Source organism: Jaculus jaculus, chromosome 18 (assembly GCF_020740685.1).
Source record: "Jaculus jaculus isolate mJacJac1 chromosome 18, mJacJac1.mat.Y.cur, whole genome shotgun sequence".
Lineage (NCBI taxonomy): Eukaryota > Metazoa > Chordata > Mammalia > Rodentia > Dipodidae > Jaculus > Jaculus jaculus.
This window is the reverse complement of record NC_059119.1, coordinates 17,223,657-17,242,595: the sequence shown is the minus strand read 5'-3', so window position 1 is coordinate 17,242,595 and position 18,939 is coordinate 17,223,657. Positions and strand designations below refer to the sequence as shown.

Below are 18,939 nucleotides of genomic sequence, written 5' to 3'. Positions count from 1 at the left end.
CAGTCACTCTCCACCTTATTTTTTTTAAATATATTTTTAAATTTTTTTTTGTTGTTTATTTGAGAGCGACAGAGAGAGAGAGAGAAAGAGGCAGATAGAAAGAGAGAATGGGCACACCAGGGCCTCCAGCCACTGCAAACAAACTCCAGACATGTGCGCCCTCCTTGCACATCTGGCTAACAAGGGTCCTGAAGAATCGAGCCTCGAACTGGGGTCCTTAGGCTTCACAGGCAAGCGCTTAACCACTAAGTCATCTCTCCAGCCCATCCACCTTATTTTTTGAGACAGAATCTCATGCCAAACATGGAACTCACTAATTCAGTAAGATGAGCTAGCCAGAAAGTCCCAAGGATCTATGTGCCTCTGCCTCCCCATGGCTAGGGATGTGGGAGAGGGCTATGAATGGGATTAGAACTCCCAAATCAGTTGCTCTCAAAGCCTTGAGTTCTTGTCCACATTTAGCAAAGGATTGAAAAACGCAGACACAAAGGGTAAGTTATGAAAGATTTATTTTAAGAGAAGACATAGGTAAGAGAAAAGTATTAAAGCGCCCAAAGTGAGAAGCTGGGAGGGGTCCTGCACAGGTTGCTGTGGTAACCTGGAAAATTATGAAATATTGATGAAGAGAAAGTTGAGGTAAGAGAGAAGAAATGGTGTAAAGCTTCTAAGTCAAGAGGAACCCCTCACCCCTTGGATCAGGCCCTTTTAAAAAAAATTAGACATTCTAGACTAGAGATATGGCTTAGTGGTTAAGGCACTTGCCTGTGAACCCTAAGGACCCAGGTTCGATTCCCCAGGACCCATATAAGCCAGATGCACACAGTGGCGCATGCATTTGGAGTTCACTTGCAGAGGTTAGAGGCCCTGGTGTACTCATTCTCTCCCTCCCTCTCTCTCTCCTTCTCTCTCTCCTTCTCTCTCTCTCTCTCTCTTTCAAATAAATATATAAAATATTAAGGGTCCAATTATGATGAGCTTTAATTGGTTGCTTGGGCCAGGAGGACATCTCAGACTCAGAAGGGTCTGCCCACAGTTTCCAAGCCCTGGCAAAGTTTAGGAAAAACCAGGAAGAGCCAGAAACCTTTCCTTATCACCACCTTGGATCTGACTGGACTTCTAGTTTAGCCAGGCCAGTGTGGCACCTATCTTTACCTTGGGCTTGCATTCCTGTCCACCTACAAGAAAAGCTACCATGGGGCTGGCGAGATTGCTTAGTGGATGAGGTGCTTGCCTACAAAGCCAAAGGACCCAGGTCTGATGTCCCCATTGTCACATGAAGCCATGTTGCAAGCGTCTGGAGTTGTTTTGCACTGGCTGTAGGCCCAGGCATGCCCATCCTCCCTCTCTTCCATCCCATCTCTCTCTCTCTTTCTCTGCTTTTCCCTTTTTCTCTCAAATAAATGAAAAAAAATTTTCAGAAAAAGAAAAGTTATCTTGCCCCTATTCCCCATCACTAGGGTGACAGGCCCCATGTTTTCATGGCTTTACATTTTTACATGTGTGCTGAGGTCCTTGTGCCTGCTCAGCCAGGACTTTACCGACCACTGGGGACGAGTTACCTTTCTGACCTCTCATGCCCAGGTGACTGTTTCAGGGGTAGGATGAGAGTAACCCACTTTTCCTTCTTGGATCTGCTTCTGGGGCGGGAGGAGCCGATTCATAAACCCTCTGTGTCTGTAAGTACGCCACCGCTCTGCCCCAGGACTCGGAATGAAACAATCCCAGAGACTGCCAATGACAAATCATCCTTAGAGGGAACAGGCTGGGAAAGGGGCGCCCAATGGATTTCAAGTGCTTGCGAGAGGCTGCTTACATCCCCTGCCTGAAGTCCACGCCAGTCTTGGTAATAGTCTAACAGATTCATCCATCTTCACATTCCACCTGGCTTTCTCTTCCATCACTGCCGCCCTCCCAGACAGCCGGCGCACACATGGCCATCCATCTATATACACGAGGAAGTTTTAATCTACACGACCCTCCATTCCAATCCACCCAGCCCGTCTTGGTACAGCGCGAAGCTATTGACCCTGCAAAGTAGCAGGGAGATGAATTTGATGACCCACACTAGAGTTTTTAAACCATTTCAGCAAGGTCTGGAATCAAAGGAAAGTACAATTTATTCAGCACTCAGTAAAGTCCTTTTACGCGGGGGGGAACGGAGCGCACACACGGAAAATAGACTCCCGCTGCCACGCCGATGAGATCGACCTGTCAAATCACGAGTCACCGCGATTAAATAAAGGGAACTTCAGCGTCCCTCCCGATCTGAGGAGCCCACCATGATTATAAGCATAAAAGCATTATGAGGGAAAAAAGACAAACGCAATGAGGCCTGTTGGAAATGCCATCATAATTAGAAAATGCTAATAATAGCTCCACACAAGAAACCACCCCCGTCTCCCACCGCACAAACAGGGCAAGGGGATAGCAAGGTGAATGAAAGACAAGCAAAGGCTTGATTCTCATGGGGTGAGTCCACCCACTATATGTATCTTTTTTTTTTTAATATTTTTTGTTCATTTTTTATTTATTTATTTGAGAGTGACAGACAGAGAAAGAGGCAGAGAGAGAGAGAGAGAGAGAGGAGAAAGAGAGAGAGAATGGGCACACCAGGGCCTCCAGCCACTGCAAACTAACTCCAGACGCGTGCGCCCCCTTGTGCATCTGGCTAACGTGGGACTTGGGGAACCGAGCCTCGAACCGGGGTCCTTAGGCTTCACAGGCAAGCACTTAACCGCTAAGCCATCTCTCCAGCCCACTATATGTATCTTTGCAGCAGAGGTTTTTCTCTCTCTGGTTTTGTTCGTTGCTTTGTGCATGTGTGTGTGTGTTTGTCTGACGTTTGTCCAGTTTGCGTTACACCTTTCATGGGGGAAATGCCCATTTATGATGCTTCAGTAACCCTTACATTCATTAATGCTATCTTTTTTCATCGTTATTTGCTGAAGCTGACATCCAAGATGTCTCATGTGCCTGGCATTAGTGTCAACTTTTGAAGGGAATCATTCGATGCTTGGATCTTTTTTGTTTCTTTGTTTTTGGTTTTACAAGGTAGGGTCTCACTCTAGCCCAGGCTGACCTGGAATTCACTATGGAGTCTCAGGGTGGCCTCAAACTCATGGCAATCCTCCTACCTCTGCCTCCCAAGTGCTGGGATTAAAAGAAGATCTCTTGAAGAACTAATCAAAACATGCCATAAAACCCTGGCAACAGAATGTCATCAGGCTACCTTAATTACCAAGTCTAACCTGGGAAGTGGGATCTATGGGGAAAAGCTACCAGGACCCTGGGTTGTTTTGTTCATGTCTCCAAATGGTCAATGACAACCAAGAGATAGACCACAAGTCTCCTAGAGACAGAGTTGCTAAGCAAGATGAAATAATACCTATTTGCCTTGAGACTTTACTATTGGTTTGTATAAGTTTTTATGAGTAATGATTAAATCTGTTTTTCCCCCCACATTTCCAGAGGGTCGACTTGGAAAGATGGTAGAAACACAAAAATAATAACAATAGTAGTAAAAAAAAATTATTGATTGAAGGAGACAAACTGACTCCAAATGGAATAAGCGCCCAAACTAATTGTAATGGACAATTCTCTCACCACACAACCCCCGAGAGCTCTCCTGAAAGGATTCGGAACACATGAAGCTGCCTGGCCAGCACTGTACCAACCCAAACACCTTTGTGCATGGAGATTTTGTCCCCTTCACAAACATCCATTTCATTCTCTGCTCTTTGTTTCTTTCCCTTGGCCTGATTTAATCGGTTGAGGCAAAACACTGTATTTATGGCTTCTGTGAAAATGTGTTTTTATAGCATCTCAGGTCAAAAATGATTTTAATAATTAAAATTGAAAACAACACCTAGAGTTTTTTCTTCCTGTGTTTTTTTTTCTTTCTTTTTTTTGATGGTATACATTGAATTGTTAATGAAGATATACAGAAAAATCAATTGCTAAGTATAAAAGGCAACTTGTATTGAGGAAACTGCAAACGATAACTAATTATGATAAGTTGCCATGTAAATTACTCTGTGACAATCCGAGCAATTAATTTCAAATGCAAACAGACCAAGCCACTAGCTGTAGAAGAGAGCACCGAATAACTGTGTCAATAAAAATAACAACAAGATTGCCTGGGGGGCGGGGGATGGGGCGCTGAGGAAATGTGGATGGTTCTTAATCTCTGAGCAAGTGTCCCAGCAGATTTCTGAACTGGTCTATTTGTTCGTTTATTTCCTTTCTTTCTTTTATATATTTAAAATCTAATCCTTAATAAGGCAAACTTAGTCTGACATATCTTTTTATTTATTTATTTATTTTGGTTTTTCGAGGTAGGGTCTCACTCTGGTCCAGGCTGACCTGGAATTAACTCCGTAGTCTCAGGGTGGCCTTGAACTCACGGTGATCCTCCTACCTCTGCCTCCCGAGTGCTGGGATTAAAGGCGTGCACCACCACTCCCGGCCTTGACATATCTTTTTATTTATTTATTTTTTTCAGAGAGAGAAAGAAAGAGGCAGAGAGAGAGACAGAATGGGAATGCCAGAGTCTTCAGCCACTGCAAACAAACTCCAGATGTGTGCGCCCCCTCGTGCGTGTGTATGGCATTGCATGCTTGAGTCACTGTGCAACTGGCTACATGGGACCTGCAGATTTGAACATGAATTCTTAGGCTTCACACCTCTCTGGTCGAGTCTGACATATCTTTAAGACTGCTTATGCATGAGAGGAGGGGAAAAAAGTAATTCTGAGGGCTGGAGACATGGTTTAGTGGTTAAGGTGCATGCCTATGAAGCCGAAAGACCCAGGTGTGATTCTCCAGGTCCCGTGTAAGCCAGATGCACATGATGATGCATGCATCTTGAGTTCACTTGCAGTGGCTACAGGCCCTGGCATGCCCATTCTCATTCACTCTCTCTCTCTCTCTCTCTCTCTCTCTCTCTGTAATAAATAAATAAATAAACAAACAAACAAAAAAATAAATTTTTTTTTAAATAAAAGTAATTCTGAGACAGTCAATGGACTTTCAATTAATTTACTGTTGCCTCCATAGGCTCATGTGTGTTTGCAAAACTTGTTTCCCAGCTGGTGGCAATTTGGTAAAGTGGTGGAGCTTTTAGGAATGTGGAGGCTTGCTGGAGGAAGCACGTCACTGGGGGCAGGTCTGCGGTCTCTAGCCGAGCCCGTGGGGTGTTCAGAGCTCACTTTGACTGCGTCCCTTATCTGATACTCTGACGAGATGGCCACTCAGCTGTCTGTTCTACCGAAGTCAACTCTGTTCTCCCATAAGGGGCTTCTGCTTATTTTACTTTTATTTTTCCTTCCAAGCAATGAGAAGTTAGTTGCAATGTACACGCACAAAATTCAGATGGGTGGGACCTCAGGGTGCAACAACAGCGTCACATGTGATTCCAGAAGACTCAGCAAGAATTCTTGGTGTGAGAGCTGCTGAGATGGTGGGTGGGGTGAGAGTAGGCAAAACAGACTACCTACATCGCCATCTGCTGTAGTTTATGTGGCGAGGACGAACATCCAACCAGACATAGTTTACAGGAGGAGGGAGGTTATTTCAGACTTACAGATCTAGAGCAGGTTGCATCATCAATGGCAGAAGCTGGCTCCCTTGCACAGATCCAAGCAGAGGGAAACCACAAACATCCAGCAAACACCAAAAAAGCAAGCAAGAGCCGCCAGAGCCCAAACTGCTCTTTCCACCCTTAGGCTGGAATCAGATCCTCTCCCAAGGCGACATGACCCCAACAACAGGCTACTGGAGACTTAAGCAGGAAGCTTGACCTTAATTAAAAATACTTGAGGCAGGCTAGAGAGATGACTTAGTAGTTAAGGTGCTTGTCTGTGAAGACTGAGGACCCAGGTTTAATACACACCAGGACCCATGTAGGCCAGATGCACAAGGTTGCACAAATGTCTGGAGTTTGTTTGCAATGGCTAGAGGCCCTGGTGCACATATTCCCTCCCTCCTTCCCTCTCTCAAGTAAGTAAATAAATAGAATAGAATATAAAAAGAATACCTGAAGCTGTGAGAGGGACATACATTCATTCAAACCACCACACTACCTGTTCTAAGGTCTTCTCTGCAGCATGCAAGAAGAAACATAAACTAAACTTCCTAGAATTCCCAACCTAAATCAGTGTGGGGGTATTTTAGGCATTAGACTATAATGTAAAAATCCTACAAAGCTTTCCCATTATCCCTTGAGAAATACCGGCCTCCAAGATGGTAAGGATGCTGCTTCTTATGACAGTGTTAGCACAGGCTCTGGAAATTCTCCCTTAGCACTAGGCGTTTCTAGCTGGGACCACTCCCCATACTTTTTTCTCCTCTTATCCCCACAGCATCACAATTAGCCTTGCCTGCACTTGCTTCATGTGTCCTATGGCAAGGATGTTGGGTGACCTGGTGTGTTAGTTTGGATGTGAAGTATGCCTCCTGACCATACCTTCATAGAGTTTGTGATCAAGCCTCATACTGGGGCCTCAGCAGGTGGTGAAGTGGAAGGCAGACCCTTGCTGGAGGAGGTGTGCTGCTTTGGGGAGGGCCTCAGGGTGCTGTAGCCCAAACCCATCTTGTCAAAGCTAGCTAGCTCACTCAAACCGCTCCTCCCCAGCTGCTGTGGCAAGATGTGATGCCCAGGCTCTGCCTTGCCATGCCACTCCCCTCAAGAATGTCAACCAAAATAAATCCTTTCCTCCCATCCGCTTCTTAAGTTTGGGACTTTTGTCTCAGCAAGAGACGTTAACCGTAACACCTTGGCATCAAAGGTAAAGAATTATGATTAATTTTGCCTTATCTCTTCTTCTGAGTAACTCTGATCACCCTAGTAAATTACTGATGTACTCTTCTGTTTAATGAGAATAGTAACACACACACACACACACACACACACACACACACACACACACACTCTGTAAGAACATCTAGAGAATAATTTGGTCTATGGTAAACAGAAATGGTTTCCCTCAAAGATACAGTGGTCTATAAACATATGATTTCTACTTCTTACAGCTGCCAGATAGATTGTCAATGACTGGCAGGCGTCAGCGTGTCCTGTCCACACAACATATTTAAAAAGACGTTTATCCAAGAGAGACATCAACGTCCTTCGTAACGTGACACTCGCTGGCGACATGGTACACTGATCGCCAGTAGGCAACAGCAGAGACCTGTGACTCATACTGGTTTCCCCCAGAGTCCAAAGATACGCTGACGTGCAGCAGAGTGCTTCCAGGGAGCTTTAAGTTGAGCCATTCTAAATCTGTGTAAATTTATAGGTTGATCCATTGCTTCTGAGCCTGAGGCAAAGTAGCACAATGTGGAGCTCATATGTGGAAAACGAAGTCCTCACCTCATGACAGGAAGCAAAAGAGAAGGGCAGGGGGACTCAACATCCTCCTTGAGGACGTATCCTGAACAATCTAATTTCTTCCTAAGAGAATTTGCCTCTTAAGGGTTCTCAAACTGTGTCACAGCCCGGGGAGTAAGCCTCGAGCCTATGATGCTCTTTGCAGGACACCTATCTAAGGCAAACCAAATGTAGACTGAGCCTCGAGACTGAGCCTTGTGTCCCACACTGCAGGTACAAATGTGAGAAAGTAACTATTCTCCCCTCCCCTGAGAAGCTGGGGACACATCTGGGAAGACAGTCCCTGAAGAGGGAAATCTGACCTGCTGAATCAGAGAAGTGCCCCTCTCGAGATGTGATGTTTGAGAGGATACCCGGAGGAAGAGCACTGAGAGGTGGTACCACCTGTCATGAAGCTTTTATTCACGAACAGGTTAAGACCTACATACCTGACCTCTACACAGAAACCAGAATGAGAACAAAGTCAATGGTCTGAGAGCCCTCAAGAAGGAGAAGGCACAGTATGACTCAGAACAGGAAAACTTCCATGAAGGAGTCGGGAAGTACTGCATACTGCACCATCTGTGATGTATGGCATATCTTCAAGTCACAAGTGGATGAACTGACCCTCCCTCCCCTCATGCCCCATCCCCCACTTTCTAATCATTACGGGAGGGCCAGGCTTCCCTTGCACTTGAATCTACAGCTCTCGAGACATGGATCTTGGGCCCATAATATTTGACATTTGGAAAGTACATGAAAGGTCAAGAGAACACAGTATATGTATAGTAAAGCAGCAATTTACACAAGAGGGACTACCCGCCAGTTTTTGTAGTTGTTGGTGCTGAAGAAAAAGAGATTGGGGAAGGAATGATGGATGTAGATCCTGAGGAGAGAATCAGCCCATCGCACCTCACCAGGGCCCCAGCTGAAACCAGAAGAACTGGGGAAATGAGCAAGAGTGCAGCTTTCTTGGTGAACCTGGAACCAGCATAAGGGTGAAAGAGACAGACACAGAGAACACTTAACTCCTACCAGACCAGATATCCAGAGACACAGAGGCTCCCAAGACCTCATCACTGAAGTAGATCTAAAATGAACCCAACATGGCTCAGGGAAATTTGAGAAACAGGGCGTGGAAAGGTTGTTAGAGCCATATGTTAGGACATTATGCCCAGAGACATTGCCTCTTCCCCATAACTGATGGCTACCCCCATAATGTAAGACCCACATTCCTCAAAGAAGAGGGTCCCTGCAGAGGTGGGAGGACAGGGAGGAGGCTAATGGTGGTACCAACATGGCTGTGTACACACTGTATAACTAATTTTAAAAAAGAGATTAGGGCCGGGTGTGGTGGCGCATGCCTTTAATCCCAGCACTTGGGAGGCAGAGGTAGGAGGATTGCCATGAGTTCAAAACCATCCTGAGACTACAGAGTGAATTCCAGGTCAGCCTGAGCTAGAGTGAGACCCTACCTCGGAAAAAAAAAAAAAAAAAAAAAAAACACAAAGAGAGAGAGAGAAAGATTAGGAATGAGGCAAATAAAAAAATAAATAAATAAGTAAACCAGGCATGGTGGTGCACGCCTTTAATCCCAGCACTCGGGAGGCAGAGGTAGGAGGATCACCATGAGTTCGAGGCCACCTTGAGACTCCATAGTGAATTCCAGGTCAGCCTGAGCTACTGTAAAACCCTACCTCACAAAACCAAAAAATAAAAAAATAACAATAAATAAATAAATAAATAAAAATTAATTTTTTTTAAAAAAAAGTATTTCCAGGGCTAGAGATTTTGGCTTAACCGTTAAGGTGCTTGCCTGCAAGGCCTAAGAACTCATGTTCAAATCTCTAGATCCCATGTAACCAGAGGCACAGTGATGCAAGCATGCAATGTCGCATATGTGCCACAAGGGGGCGCACGTGTTTGGAGTTTGTTTGCAGCAGCTGAAGGCCCTGGCACACCCATTCATTCTCATTCTCATTCTCTGTCTGTCTCTCTCTCTCTCTCTTCCTCAAATTAAATTTTAAAAGATATTTTTAAATTGAAGTTCCAGTCAGGTTTCAGACACCGTGGAAGAGTTGACATGAGAGAACTGGTGCAATGTGCCTCCATGCCATGAAAACCACACTCTCCACATAAATGTTAGCAAGGCCGTTCCATGAACTTACAACAAATAACACCCCAATACCTTGTTGATTTATGGGCCCAGCATGCTCCCACTGTGCCATGCTGCTAGCTTTTATTGATTTTTATAATCAGAAATTTAGGATAATTTTCCTAAATGTAAAAGAAAAATAAGATATTAAGTAGCTTCGTTTGGGGTATAATAATTCTAATGGTGTCCTCCATTTGCTGATCTATAATTTAAGCCAAGATGAAATACAGTTAATATCACCTTCTTTCCAGTTAGATAATCCAACCGTAATCCAGACCTTATTGACTCTTTATTGGTCTCCTCATGACTATGGACTCAAAGAATATTGCTGTATGACGCAGACTTGGTTTTTCAGCATTCAAGTCATGAGCAGGCCTAGGCAAGCAGTGTATGAAATGTGTGAAGCTATCCAGTAAAACTGGGATGGCTGTTGTTTGATCCCTTTACACAGCATCGCTACTGAGCTCTGATGTCATCCAAGAGCTTCAACTTTATTCTGGCTATCATTTTTTTCTTTCTTATTACTAATAGTATTCAAAGTATTTTCAAGGGTTGGGTAGATAGTTTAGTGGCTAAAGGCATTTGCTTGCAAAGCCTGCCAGCCCAGGTTTGATTCCCCAGTACCCAAGTAATGCCAGATACACACAGTGGCGCATGCCTCTCGAGCTAATTTGCAGTAGCAAGAGGCTCTAAGGTATCCATTCTCTTCCTCTTGCTTTCTCTCTCTCTCTCTCTTACACACACACACACACACACACACACACACACACACACACACGCATACACACATACAATAAAAAATATGCTTTCAAAACTTGGTCTAGGAGGGTAGCTCAATAGCAGAGCACTTACCAGTGCACAAGTTCTAATACTCACACACACACACACACACACCACACAATATACTCAAAACCGATATATAGACTTCCACTTCACTCCTCCGAGACACAGATCCTTATATTACTATTAAACTGACAAGTAATATTTGACCTATTCCTGACGAATGCCATTCATCTCATCACATCCTCCCATTGTGAAATTCCAATGTCACGGGCAGATAAATCTTTGTAAGTGGACTTGAAGCCTCTGAGATTTCCGTTCCCATGAAAGCCACTCAATGGACTATAGAGTAAAATTATCCTAACCAAATCACCAGAGACCAAGACGCCCCTGAGGTGATGACGCCAATTTATGGGCTACTGTGTTCTTCCTGCTAGAAGCGGCATTTGCCAAAGGGAGCTCCCCCCAGACAGTCCCAAAGGAAGATGCTCAAGATCTTCATGAGAACATCTAGCAGAGAGACCTGCCCATAGCTCTCAGACCACAGTCCCGTGGCAGCTACCTGTATCACCTGACTGACCAAAAATGGATTCTCTTACAACTGAGAATCAATGAAGGGAATCACAGTGGAGCTATAATAAGTCAACGTGTATTTGAATGCAGAAGAGTTCTATAGGTACCTAGACATCAAACAGGCAACAAAGGCACAGGTCACACACTTCCTGTTAGAATATTAATGTCCCATTCATGCAGAGCCCAGAAGTCACCTCTGAGGGCCTGTCCCACTACACCTTGAGCTGCCTCCACAGACCTGCCCCTCACCCACTCCTATAGCATAGCTGCGATGACAAAACAAGACAGTTCCTATCTGCTGTACCCTACATGTATAGGGGGAATGCTCACTCAAAGAAAAAAAATCTGTGAAGGTATGCTGTTCTCCAAGCCTGTCCTTACTTAGCCATGGGAGAGATGTGCAGTTAGGAAACACAGATCATATCTTTGCTGGGACAGGGCAGTTAACAAGTCACACCACCCTCAGCTGCTCCAGCTCAGGCAATGTCATACAGTCCTGGTCCAAGCCAGGTCAGGGACACCACGACATTCTCAAGTGGTATTCAACACCCTGTCTCTAAAGCTCAGCACTCTAGAGATGGCAACCAGAATCCAAACTTGGGAAGATGTTGCCAAACCAAATGCATGCTCTGAGGATGAGAGAAGCTGGCAAAATCAGCATGCAAGTTCTTTCCAACCCTGCCACACAGATGAAACTCCTTTGAGTTGCAATGAAAGATGTAGATGTCAAATTCTCAATGCAAGAGGTTAGGTTCCTCAACAAGGACAACTTTACAAATAGTGGTGAGCTACCCAACCTCTCTCTGTTGCTATTACTGAAGGTAAGGGTTGCCTTAGTCATTCATAAGTAGTTTAATCAACATTTCTACTAACAGAAAACATCCACAAGATTACATCATGGCATGGATTTATATACCTCCTCAATAGACCGCCACTGAATCCTGGCTCATATGGATTAAAATAGGTAAATTCGATATGCCATAGGTTTCCGTTCAGGACTTAAGAAAACATTGTGTTCTTTGTCAAACACCAATGAGGAACCCACAGCATCTCAGGGTCCCTCCCACAACTGCTGAAGAGTGACAGAAACCTGAGTCCCTACCTTGATGACTGGTGAGCTCTCTGGAAGCAGAAGGCAGGGGTGAGTACGGGAGCTGGTGCTCTGGAGAGGCACTGTGGTCCCCACTGGAAACCTGTGAGAGAAAAGTAAGACATCACCTTCACTGGGAAGCAACACCAACCCTATGTCCCCTGCACGTTCGTTTGGAGGAAATACGACCCACTGGGAGAGACTCTCCTGCAGAGGCCAGAGTTACCTCTGTTGTGGCAAAATTCTACTAAGCACAGGGTAAGATGTAAAGCCTTGAGGGGCCTTCAAACAGTCGGAATGGCTCTGACCCAAGGTGACGGTTTATTTGGTAGAGCTGAAAAGGGAAAGGGAATAAGGCTGAAGGCGGGAAATGGTATATATAGATTTAGATTTCTATCAAATGCCTTTTCCTACAAATGTCCACAAAGTAAATGCTTCTATGGAAAGCAGTGAAGAGACTCAGCACCGTTCGGGCCTGGGGCTGGGAGGAAATAGATGAGGACAAACTGGGCTGGCTGATGTGGCCCGTGGCAGAGAGGCACAGGGAAGTCACTGAACGTCACAAAACTCTGAAGCATGAAGTCACTGGAAGAGGGGATACAGATTGTCACAGGCTCTGTGTCTAGGCTTCTGGGTTATATACATATCCATTAGCAAACACATTTGTCCATTACTTTAAAATTCAACCTCACTCAAGTTCGCAGGACAGGGGCAGAATGCAGCCAGTTTCTCGGCAAAAGAAGAATATCACATGAACTGTCTGTAGCCCAGTGTCTGATAAAATCCTTGGTCCCCCGTGAAATCTAATGATCAACAACCTGGAAGGTCTCTAAGCCTTCTGGCTTCCAAACTCCTGCCAGAACCGCCCATGAAACTCTGCTTATAGCATGTAACCTTCTCTAGTCCACACTTGCAGGATTTCTCATGTTCCTCGCGCAAATCAATTCCAAAAGACCGTGCGCCACATGGTTAGGTTTGGTTTGCTGCCGCACATGGCCCCCCCATCATGGTACAAATTATCTGTATAAGTTTTGTTCTCATTGCAGGAACAAAATACCCAATCAGAGCAGCTTAAGAAAGGAAAAGGTTTATTTTCTGCTCGCAGTTTCAAGGGAAAGTGTCCACTATGGTGGGGAAGACATGGCAGGAATAAAATGCTAGCTTCACACGGTCTCAGCAGTAGGAGGAAGTGGAGAGAAAGAGAGAGAGAAAGCAGGGCTTTCTCTTCGTCCAGCAAGCCTCCACCTCCTGAAGATTCCACAACCTTCTCAAATACTGCCAATAACCGGGGATCCAGTATTCAAACACATGCGTCCATGGGGGACATCTTATATGCAAACCACCAGAGTTTACAATAATGCCGATCAACTAAACACTGTCACTCAAAGACTTAAAAGACAATAATAACATCTGGGATTTTTTTAGGGGGTGGGTATGTGTCTGGGTGTGTGATATGTGGTATATGTATAAGTATGTGTATATGTGAATAGGAAAGCCAGAGGTCAACACGGCAGGTCTTCCTCCCATTTCTCTCCATCTTATTCATTGAGTCAGGGGGTTGGGGGGTGGGTCTCTGCCGAACCTAAAAAGCTCACTAACTCAGCTGAACTAGGTAGCTCGTGAGCTCCCGGGATCCGGGATCCGGGATCCGGGATTCCTTCTCTCTGCCTCCCCAGTGCTAGAACTACGGGTGTATGTCACAATGCCCAGCATTTAAATGGGTGTCGGTAACTGGAGTCCCTCATTCTGTGTAGTGAGTGTCTTCATCCCCTGCACCAGCTTCCCAGACCCTTTCCACGTTGTACATAAACAGCTCTTACATTGCAGAGTTGTGATTAGTTATTGCGTATGGACATGTGTATAAGATAGACTGTATCTCTGTAGGGTATTGACTCGTTCTAGAATTGTGTTCTTGTCAAAGCAGGAGGAGAGGGTGATAGTTATGGGGCTCACAGTCAAACAGTACCAACCTGTCACCTTCAGCATCGGGTCGCTTTAAGGGGGAGCAACACCCTTATAGCTCTTAGCTGAGATTTCTAAGTCAAACACAACATTTTTTTTCTTTAATATCCAGAAAAGAACATCTGCTTGGATCAAAATCCTAAGCTTACAGCCTTTCTGAACTCCATGAAAGAAGTAAATTTCATTAGTGCTACATTTTTTTTTTTCTTTCCAGGATAGGAAATGCATTGTATGGGATGTATTTGCCCTGCTAGAAGAAGGCCTTTTCTCCAAAGAGATTACCGACATTATGGGAGTCAGAACGAAGGAGGAGATTAGACCTACTTGCGAGGAAAACCCTTTAAACTTCATTTCTGACATTTGAAGTGTTTGATTAAGCGGCTGCCGGTGCGGACTTAGAGAAAGAGGTCTGAGCAGAGCAGCAGAGGCCAGGTCCCTGGGTGGAAGGAGATTGTAGGGAGCATTTCCTCCCTCCAGCTCCGAGGCAAATATGAGGCCAATAAATGATGTTTAAAGCTTGATTCGAATGTATTGAATCCAGCAAGATAAAAGCTTAGTTACTGGGAAAAATGTTTTCAAACGTAGATAAGGCTCGCTATATACCACGTTGCTAGACATTGAACATGCTGCCGGTATGAGAGGAAGGCAGAAATTGAGTGAATATCCAAATACTGTGGCTGCCACCTGTCTTTCTGTTTGGCATTCAAGGTCTACTGTAATCTCTATGATGAATGGGTCAAGCTAACTGTGTTCTCAACACAGCACGCAGCCCATGCTCCAGGCAGAACACCGGAGTGGAAAGATGAGTGTCTATGTGCACATCTTGCATACTTCCTCCAAAAAAGCAACAGATTTTCTAATTAGTGCTTCTCCTAGATCGCATCATTCAAAACAAAAAGAAAAAGAAAAAAAACTTAACCCAAAATCCAGTGTGAGTTTTAGGTTGCCATGCTGTGATCATTCTTAGTATTTTAAATTATTTGTTTATTTATTTGAGAGTGACAGACACAGAGAGAAAGACAGATAGAGGGAGAGAGAGAGGATGGGCGCGCCAGGGCTTCCAGCCTCTGCAAACGAACTCCAGATGCGTGCGCCCCCTTGTGCATCTGGCTAACGTGGGACCTGGGGAACCGAGCCTCGAACCGGGGTCCTTAGGCTTCACAGGCAAGCGTTTAACCACTAAGCCATCTCTCCAGCCCATTCTTAGTATTTTTAATCTTGACTGGAATCAATGCTAATTTGGTGACAGTTTTTTTTTTTTTTTTTTTTCTTAAGATGAGTAGAAGAAACTCTATCTTGCAGCAAATCTGACTGTGGCGAACAAGACTTTCTACAACCAAGGGTGCAAGAGCTGATTTTCTTTCCAACTGTACACAGACCGCGAATGGTGTGGCTTGAGTAATCTTACAGCCGTTGCTCTATTCCCAGCACATTATTACTGCTCTGTGCAACACCCTTATAAATTCAACTGGTTGCAAAGGATCCAGGAGGGTTGGAGAGATGGATTAGCAGTTAAGGCACTTGCTTGTGGAGTCTAAGGACTCATGTTCAACCCTCCAGGTCCCATGTAAACCAGACACACAATGTGATGCAAGCATTCAAGGTTTCACATGCGCACAAGATGGAGCACCTTTCCAGAGTTTGATTACAGTGGCTGGAGGCCCTGGCATGCCAATTATCTCCCCTACCCCCCACAAAAAAAATTTTAAAAATAAAATACAACAAAGAGAAACAGAACATATTTGCAAACTATACCCTTTCGTAGGACTTATATGGTTCAGAGTTCAGGAAGAGTGCAGCCAACCAAGATTCCAAATGCCAATTCTTTTTTAATAAAAATTTTAAGGTATTTTATTTATTTGAGAGAGTGAGAGAGAGTGGGGGTGGGCATGCCAGGGACTCCAGCTACTGCACAGAAACTCCAAATGCATGCACCACCTTGTGCATCTGGCTTTCCCTGGGTTCTGGGGAACCAAACCTAGGTCCTTGGCTTTATAGGCAAGTGTGTCTTAACAGCTAAACCACCTCTCCAGACCTTTAATAAATATTTTCTAAAGAATCATTTATTTATTTTTATTTTGAGAGAGAGAGAGAGAATGGGTGCACTGAGGCCTTCAGCCATTGCAAACGAACTCCAGATGCATGTGCCACCTGGCTTATCTGGGTCCTGGGGAATAGAACCTAGGTCATTTGGCTTTGTAGGCAAATGCCTTAACTGCTATGTCAACTCTCTAGCCCTTTAATAAACATTTTTAAAATTGTGTGTGTGTGTATCTAGCATGTGTGTGTCTAGTGTGTGTGCATATGCATGCGTGCACATGTTCACATGCCAGGATCTATTGTGACTGCAGATGCATGCCAGACACATGCACCACTTTGGAGTCTGACTTTGCATGGGTGGCTGGGGAATTGAACCACAGCTGCAGGCTTTGCAAGCAAGAACCTTTAACCACTGATCTATCTTCCCATCCTCCAAAGGTCAACTCTTTGACGTGGCTTCAATCGAAATGAGACCCATTGTTTGTTTGCCATTGGGATGCCCACACTTATTCCCTGAATCTTATCCTTAGAGGCATACTTTATCAAAGAAGAACTCATATTTAGAAAAAGCACAAAAGAAGATGTCTTAATTTAGGATCCTTTCTGCCAATAAATAAAGAAATGGCCTTGAACATGAACTAGAACAACCACAGTATATTGAGTACAAGGTAAGGGAAGCACAAAGTTGGAAAAACTGACATAGTATTTCCTTTCATGTGGATTAAGAAGAGATGCCCAGTGCGAGGAAAGGACATTTTGGCAAGCATAAATCTTCAGGCCTCCCAAGATTCTTAAATCTTGGAATTCTTGTCAATTTTCCTAATTGCCTATGACAAAAAAAAAAAAAAAAAACAACCTTGGGTTTTTACCTTTTACATTTATATCCTGTTAGAAGATATTTGCCATATTAGCAACAAAATGCCAGTATCCAAGATACATAAGGAATGTCTCTCAGTCAATAACAAAGAATATACAATGGGAAAAAAATGGACAAAGGAAATGTGAAGGGATTTCCAAGAAGAGGAAACATGGATAGTCAACTGCGGAAAGAGAATTTGTTCAGACGTTCCAGTTGTGAAGCGGGTGTGAGTTAAAAGAGGACACAGTTCCTCCACCCGTCATGCCAACCAACTGTGAAGCCTTGTAACAGGTGCTAGGGAGAATGAACGAGGAGCCATTGCTCTTTCGTCCCCCCTCATGGGCCTCTGTGCCCAGTCCTGCTGTGGAGAGGAATTCAGCAGCAAGTATTTACTAGCACTAAAAAGTGCTGCAACATTTGCTTCAAAGTATACAATGCTATGGAAAATTTCACCCCAGGTCTGCAAGTGGAGACATGAAACAATGTTTATTGCGGTGTTATTTATAACAGAAACAAATTGGAAATAACAAATATCTGTCAGCGAGGAAAATGGATCAATTAAATGTTTATATAGTCATATGACAGAATAATTTTTTAGCACTTAGGAGCAATAAACCTGATTTATAGATCTCAACTTGAATGGGTCTAAAAATTTACACTGGGTGGAAAATGTAAGTTGCTGAATGACAAATGTTTTATAATATTCTATGTGTAAACATAGACTTTCATTTCTTTTATGCATGGGAACAGGGAAAAATTATAGAAGGTATGTACTAAGTATATAAAAATATTTGAGCTGGAGAGATTGCTCAGTGGTTAAGGCACTCACCTGCAAAGCCTAACGACCCTGGTTTGATCCTTCAGTGCCCCTCTAAAGCCAGATGCTCAGTGGCACATGCACCTGGAGTTTATTAGCAGTGGCTAGAGGTCCTTTGTACCCTTCCTCTTTCTCTCACCCCCCATCATTGCAAATAAATATACAGATAAAAACATTTAAAAAAATTTCCCCTGCCAAGAGGTATGGTAGTCAGACCAGAGGTAACGGGAGTTGGAAAGCATGAAACTTTAGATACGATGGTTATTTCTTTTGTTTAAAGAACCATACCTGTCACAAGTATGTAAAAATGTTAGAAATTTTTAATTTTAAAGGTTAGCCAGATGTGTCCATAATTCTACATTTTTTTTTGAAACTCCTAAAAATTAAACATGAAAGTGAAAAGTACAAAAATTCCTACCTCTACTCCGTGCAGTCTTCTCATTGATACTAAACCAAAATCAGTGGAACTTTCCTCTAACTGTTCTCTAGTACTCCCTTAATGTGGATTAGCGTCATCTCCGGTTGTATTTTTGTGATGAAATATCCCACTTTTACTTCCTCTAGAGCTATTGAATATGACCCACAGAATGAAGAAAGCAGTCAATGATTCAAAACAATGTGTCCTGAGAACAAACCAAGGCTTCGTGCATTCGTCCCACTCTGCCGGCCTTGCTGAAGATTTGCCTAAGCATGAGGAGGGCTTCTCGAATATTCCCGCCTCCCATTTCAAGAGCTGTTGCTACCACCAATGCTGGTAACGGTCACTAGCTACTCTGCACTTGGCTGCAGGAAGGAAGGTAGAATCCTGGCACACTCACTGGAAAACGTTCAGTGAAAGCACAGTGCACTCTGAGTGTCTTGCACAGTGAGAATTTTGCACCATGAAAATGAACGTGTAACGTTCAAGGCACCTTCCCCAATGGTGCATACAAGGATGACTGAGGTTCGGGGGTTTTTGTGCAGGTCATGACGCCCCGAGGAATGGAATACAGACCACGGGAGCAGAGATCTGGCAGGCTTGGAAACAAGACGGGGACAGCTACAAAGTTGTTTAATGGCCATAAATCTCCCACTAGTTTTCACAAAATACCATTGAAGACCACAGCTCCACAATTCATTCCCCATCACTCAGCTCAAGTGGAGTTAGCTGGCAAGCTCACTCACCCCTAAATCACATGCCACATAAAGTGATCCAGGGTCTGGGAAATTTGTCAGCCTCTTTCAAGCAAAAGCAATCTTCACTTTTCAACACAATTCATTCCCTGAAACCATGGGATGAAGCAGACTCTTCTAAAAAC

The 18,939-nt window shown here is 44.1% G+C and overlaps 1 protein-coding gene across 1 annotated transcript in view; it reads right to left on the bottom strand.

Annotated features, from left to right (window-relative positions):
* Lrmda (leucine rich melanocyte differentiation associated) overlaps positions 1–18,939 on the bottom strand; it is a 1,121,019-nt gene that overhangs the window by 196,401 nt on the left and 905,679 nt on the right. Inside the window, exon 6 of the mRNA XM_045137137.1 lies at positions 11,976–12,066. Within this exon, the coding sequence (XP_044993072.1) occupies positions 11,976–12,066 (91 nt within the window). The remainder of the gene's footprint in view (positions 1–11,975; positions 12,067–18,939) is intronic.